General features: G+C 33.0%; 1 protein-coding gene across 4 annotated transcripts; it reads left to right on the top strand.

Annotated features, from left to right (window-relative positions):
* The first annotated feature begins 1628 nt into the window (after positions 1–1628).
* Positions 1629–4559, top strand: LOC139847840 (uncharacterized). Of its 4 annotated transcripts, none has more exons than XM_071837570.1 (6): positions 1629–2008; positions 2290–2457; positions 2631–2753; positions 3108–3245; positions 3984–4058; positions 4411–4559. In XM_071837570.1, exons 1-5 carry the CDS (start codon positions 1649–1651, stop codon positions 4038–4040), a joined length of 846 nt encoding a protein of 281 aa, XP_071693671.1. In that variant the 5' UTR covers positions 1629–1648; the 3' UTR covers positions 4041–4058; positions 4411–4559. The 4 variants fall into 4 exon arrangements, with proteins under 4 accessions (XP_071693671.1, XP_071693670.1, XP_071693668.1 ...); XM_071837569.1 differs by having other exon boundaries at positions 2925–3245; XM_071837567.1 differs by having other exon boundaries at positions 2631–3245; positions 3984–4053.
* Positions 4560–6455: the final 1896 nt, after the last annotated feature.

The following is a 6455-nucleotide window of genomic DNA, read 5'->3' as shown; positions in this document are numbered from 1 at the left end:
GAAAGTAAGGTGTGTGTGAAGTGTAATGAACATGTGAAGGCTACAAGTAAGAAATAAATCAAAGTTTGAAAATAAAACCCACTCCCCCATGGAAGAAGCCCACGGTCGGCAGCAAAAGGAAGAGGGGAAGGATTTGTTTGTTGGTTACTTAGATGAAAAGTCTTAAAAGTTGGATACTTGGTGTTAGTTCATGGGGATTATGGACAAACTAGATTCTTATCTCCTTAACTAACTAGTTACCATATACAAGTAATAGTTACAAGTCTTATGGGCTAATTAAGTCCATTTAAAATGTAGGGTGGGCCTATAAGCTCCTAATCATGAGTCCATTAACTTTAAACAAGCTCAAGTTCCATAAATCACAAGTTAAACCAATTAAAGCCCAAGTAACTAACTAATAGTCTTAGTTAATCAAAATGATTAATAAAATTAATCATGAATGTAAATAATACTTGAAAATATTATTCGTGTAAGTTTCGTGTGTCACAAAGACGTTTCGGGCAATTAAAGTCAAGTACGGGTAATCATGGCAACATGTAAATGTAATAACATACATTCGTTTAATCACAAGTATTAATAATAACAATTATTAATAAATAAACGTTGGAAATTCCAGGGTCGTTACAATCAGTTTAGGAATGTGGGTTGATAATGGGTCCATAAAAAAACGTGTGCTAGTTAGTTGCTAGAATATCTCTTTGTTTTAGTTATTTATATCCACTTTAATGTGAATGAAAAGATGCAGCCGTAGCCATGTAGTCCTACGCATATCATTTGCTCTTTATTTTTTTTTGCAAATTCACGACACAAAAATAAATTATATTCTGTATTTTGTTTTTCATTTGAATTGTTAGGACCTGTGATTAGGGATGGCAATGGATCGAATATGGACGGATGAGGCCGTATCCATATCCATATCCATTTATTTTTTTTAGTTTTCATCCATCCATATCCATATCCGTCGGGTGAAGCGGGTTAATGGATAATTATCCATATCCGTTTAGATTTATCTTATTTTTAACAATTATAAGCGGTGGTTCATTATATACGATCAAAAGTAATATTTTTTAATAGTTTATGCGACCGAAAGTCACATTTTTACTAATCTATATAACAAATATTCAATAAATAGCTTATTAAATGTGTAAAGATATCGACATGTAAGTTGCTTACTTTTAATTACATGAAATCACATTTAAACCATCAAAGTACGATAAATACATTTAAATAAATTAAACAAAATAAAATATAAGAATAAAGTTATATTTTTAGAGAAAATATAACGAAAGATGAATATGAATATAATTAATGAACTATCACTACATAAATGATACTAATTTGAGTGATAAATTTATATATTTAGTTATTTCGGGTGAAAGCGGGTTCATCCGTAGATGAAATTTTTTCGTTCATATCCATTTAGATCGTCCATATTCACGAATAATCGGGTGGATCGGATGGATATCCACTTGATCGGGTATCCATTGCAATCCCTAAGGCTGTGATCCAACAAAATCAATTCACCGCAGACCCCCAATCACTACAAATAGTCTGACAATTAACAAATACGACGAGTAAAAAAAATTAAATACAGTTCCCATATTTATTTAATCAAGTCGGTGACCTCACTTTAGAACGTGTTACGGTAATGGCTAAGGTTTTTGACATTAACACCCCCCGACTTTCTAATCTCAGACTTAGACTTATTAATGACACAGACTCAAATGCTATCAATGTGATTGCACCTCAACTTGAGAGTCTAACTATAATTGATTGCTCAATTAAGGACTTGAATATTCAATCAGGATTTTCGTCATTCTACTACAAAGGTTACGATCCTCCACAGTGGTTTAAAAAGTGTTTTCATTCTGTGAACAAAGTAACTATCAGCTTGTCCATATATTTTTCAAATCAGCCATATATGCAGGAAGAGGCTCGTGGTATTATTAACTTGCTTCAGGACCTACGTAGTGTCAGATTTCTGACGCTTAACGTGGACATTGTTGAGGTACGGTGATCTAGTATGGGCTTTAATGATATGTTAACATTATTCTTACATGAGTACTGATACCATTTTCTTAGCATACATAATTAGAGTTGGTTATTACAATTGAACAGAAATGAAGTAGATCTGTATGCATAGTTTTTTCCATATTTATATATAATGTGTGGTTTTCATTAGCCGTGCTATTCAAGATCTTTGAAAGGTGAACGGGTATAGAACTTGTTTATTTATTTATATGCATAATTAATCTTTGTATGCATAAATAATCTTTATTATATGTGCAGTGTATTTCCTCATTCCCGGAGTTAGTATCTGGTCAGCCTTCGCCATTTAGCAACTTGATTAGCTTGAAAGTAGATTGTGGGACAAGGGATACATGCAAGGTTAATATATCTACTGAAGCTAGAAAGTTCTTGCTTGAGAAATCCCCAACTGCCACATTCACCGTAAAGGTACTTTCATCATTTTATTTATTTGTACTTTCCACGTATCGATTATATTACTGTGTGTGATTTTCAACTGCATGAAACTGATTGAATAATAGAGTGTTCCTATGGACCTTTTGTCTTAATAACAAGAGTAACTCAAGGGATACCTTGTCTCAAGTTACTTAACTTGCATGCAGGAACAACATACAGAAGCAATGAAAGAGAAAGAGGTGAAGGAGCAGATAAAGGCAGACATTGAAGATCTTCTGAGGAAACTAAAAGCATTACTAGAGCAGGACAGTATAATTACTGAGAAAAAGGTAGTTATCGAGAACCTTTTGAATGATATACAAAAAATATGGACCAAGAAAAAAGAGACCCAAATTGAATCTTCTGAGAGGGTTCAAATAGAGGAGATAGTGTCTAGATTGAGAGATATTGTGGATATGTTAATGCAATTAGTTAACGATCTTGAACCCTTGATTTCAAAGACGATGCAGATCAGATGTTTATTATGTATCTTGCCTAAAAGACATAGGGAACATATGGTAGCGTATTATAGGCAGCATGGTCAAGTAGTAGCACAAGCAACCGCACTAATTACCCGTCAAGCATCACTCAAGGATTTTGTATATAAAATGATGGATGCTCTTGAACCACTGATTGCTCGTCAGGTTGAACAAGTAGAAGCACTGAGTGCTCTTCAGGCCTCAAAAACCAAAATTATTGGTGCGTTTAGGTCTTCAATATCTCAAGTTGTTTCCAGCACCAGACATCCTCTGCCATCACAAACATCATCTTCTTCAACGATTGTGAGTTTTTTATTTATTTCATATTTGAATCTGTCTGTCCTTAGTTACAGACTTGCAGGTTATATGTGTGGGTTATGGGGTTTGGTTGAATCGCTTCATATTTAGTAGGGGCTTAAGCCAGGTGGAGTCAGGATTGGTTCATCCTTTTAATAATTTTTTTTTGGAAGTTATTATTGAGTTATAAGATCACATAAGAAAATGTTAGTATTAGTATTAGTGATTAGAAATTGCTTTACAGCACTCATGCCCAACGTCTCCAACCGGTGTATTTTAATTTTTCCGGCCAACTCCCAACTTTCACCAACCTAATTAATTCCTTCCATCTCCCATTTTTTTCACATCCTTAACCCAAAAAATTGACCATCGGTAATAACTTTCCTCTCTTCAATTGGAAATGGTTCTGATCTGTGCTTTCTCCCAATTTACAGTCATCATTTAAGGCTAGCATAATGATTACTTTACTATGTTGTGAGAAAAATATTCCTAACATCTTTAAATGAAAAATGAAATCTCCTTGCAATTTGCAAATAAAAAAGTCTTTTATTTGAAACCCAAATTGTAACTTGTAAGACAAACCAATTTAGTTACTCAGTCTGATTCTTTCTTTTTTTTTCTTCATATTGTTCTATTATATATGCTGGAAATAAAACTCGACCCATTTATAACCAAATGGGACCTTAACTTTCACAGTTGTAATCCAGTAATCTGGCTTTCTAACATGTTTATAATTAATGTCAGGTTCCTACACCCTCGACCTCAACTCAAGTATCAACAACCCAATGCCATGAGCTGTGAACCACCTGCCCAGGTGAGGTACGTATTTTTTATATGCAGCGGCTGCGCGCTTATTCATAAATCCAACTATTAAGCATTGTGCTGTTTTTGAAAGTATCCTGGTTACATAACTGTCTCATTCTTTTTCTTCATACTATATGTTCTAATATCATTTGGTGTACATAGAAGTTGCATATTCTAATTTATGCAAAACATTAACCATAATTTATTCAGTTACACAACTGAAGTGCTAACAAAAGTTTTTCTACTTACATCATGGTGTCTTTGAACTTGTTGCTTGTCTGATTAAACTCTGCAAGCTTAGCTGCTTTTGGTCTCGCTCAATTTCATCCATTTTTATGGTTATGTTCGTTGTCCAATGTCTATGCAGATCATGCCAACTTGAAGACGGTGGCTGCTATAGAAGTGCCAACTTGAAGATGTTTGTCTTCGCTAGATCAATGAAAACTTTCCATGAAAATGTAGGTTATCACTGTTAGGCGTTGACTTTTTTGAAGCTTTGAATCTTACTTTTCGTTTTTTTTTTTGGCAAAAAAATGAAACGAATCTTACTTTTTGTACTTTGTACCTTTTCTTATGCCTTTACTTCTAATTGTTATTGTATAATTGTTATATGATGACTTTCAAAAGCACTTTTATGAAGTCCATGGTAGATCGTAACTATCTTGTGAAATCACACACACATATATATATATATATATATATATATATATATATATATATATATATATATATATATATATATATATATATATATATATATATACACATCAAAAAATTACCGAAACACCGAATTCCCAACAAACCACCACTGGAACACCTAAAAAACAGGCCACCATCGGAAAAGCGAACCACCACTAGAAAACCAGACTCTGAAACTGGACCAACGGGCCACCACCAGACTACCTAAAGACCACCAAAACACCACCAGACCAACAGAACACCACTGAACTACCGGAACACCACTAGACCACCACCAGATCACTTCTCGGAGCACCGGATCACCACCGAATCACCATATCAATTACTACTTATAATTATCCGTTACTTATTAATTTCGCGAATTCAGGGATGTACACTAGTTGCGAATTCAGGGATGTACACTAGTTTATTATAAATGTATAACACGTTTATAAAATGGCCAACGATAAATTCACTTATAAATTTGATAGATCCACTCATACTTTGCACTGCAGACGTGTACAGTACAAATATACAATACATATTTAAAAAATGTGAGTAGATATATCATTACCTAAAATATAAGTTCATTGAAAGAGCTCCAAGTACAATATAATGATTCTTATCATCAAATCATCCTCTATCTTGTCCAATTACAGTAATATTTTAGGTGTTTGTAAAATTTGATTATTTTTTTTTCTATATTCTATTCTACTATGAGTAGTGATAATTCTAAATTTTATTTTTTTATATATCCACACATATTACATGCTATCTTTTAGAAACACCCTTTACTATATTCAATCAAAAAGTTTTTGTAATACATTAACTCTTGTGTGGATTTATCAAAAAGTGAGTTAGAAATATCAATCACATTCTACTATAGTGGTTAATATCGTACTACTAATCATCATATCTAGAGATTTGTTGAACTTAATTAAGCTCATCAAAAAACACTATTCGAATCTTTGGTCTTAAAAACCCGACCCGTATATACTAGTAACTCAAATGCAGTTACTCCCTCTGTTTCATATATATTGTCCATATTTTTTTTATTGATGTCCCAAATTAATTGTTCACTTTCATAAATGAAAAGAAATATTGTGATAAATTTCTTTTGTGCCATACAAGTAAAACAAAAAAAAATTGGGTAAAAAGTAAGTGGTAGAATTGGACAGAAAAAATACATGTGTCACTGCTTTGTGTTTTTTGTGCGACTACAATAGATATCTGGGAGGGAAGGAGTACTAATTTTGTTTGTTAGTCGGGTGACCTAACATTACGCACGATTGACAATTGAATCCCATTCGACATGTAATCTCTTCTTCCTCAAAGATCAAAGGTACGTAATTAAAGTTTTTTCATAAACCCTAATTTTCCTCTAAGCGTGTTTATTCTTCAATTTTACACCTGTCAACTCTACGATATAATTTACATTTGTGAAATTGTTAGGATCTATTTATTATCTTGTACTAATTGTTTGGTGTAATCATCATTTTATCTGTACTCGAATGTTTGTTAATTCCAGACTCCAAAGTTTGGAGAGAAGAGAAAAGATTTAAATGAAATTGGTGTTCCAGAGTTTTAGTATAAAAGAAGTGGATGGAAGGGAATTCATACATTTAGCCTAATTTTCCCTTCAAACTTTCCTTCCAAATTGGAATGATCAAGCTTCCTTCCATTTCACTCCTCTTCACTTCATTTCTTTTCTTTCACAGTTAACTTGCAAAACCT

Source organism: Rutidosis leptorrhynchoides, chromosome 5, assembly GCF_046630445.1.
Source record: "Rutidosis leptorrhynchoides isolate AG116_Rl617_1_P2 chromosome 5, CSIRO_AGI_Rlap_v1, whole genome shotgun sequence".
Taxonomy (NCBI): Eukaryota; Viridiplantae; Streptophyta; class Magnoliopsida; order Asterales; family Asteraceae; genus Rutidosis; species Rutidosis leptorrhynchoides.
Note: the sequence above shows the minus strand (reverse complement) of the source record. Positions and strands in the feature narration are given on the sequence as shown.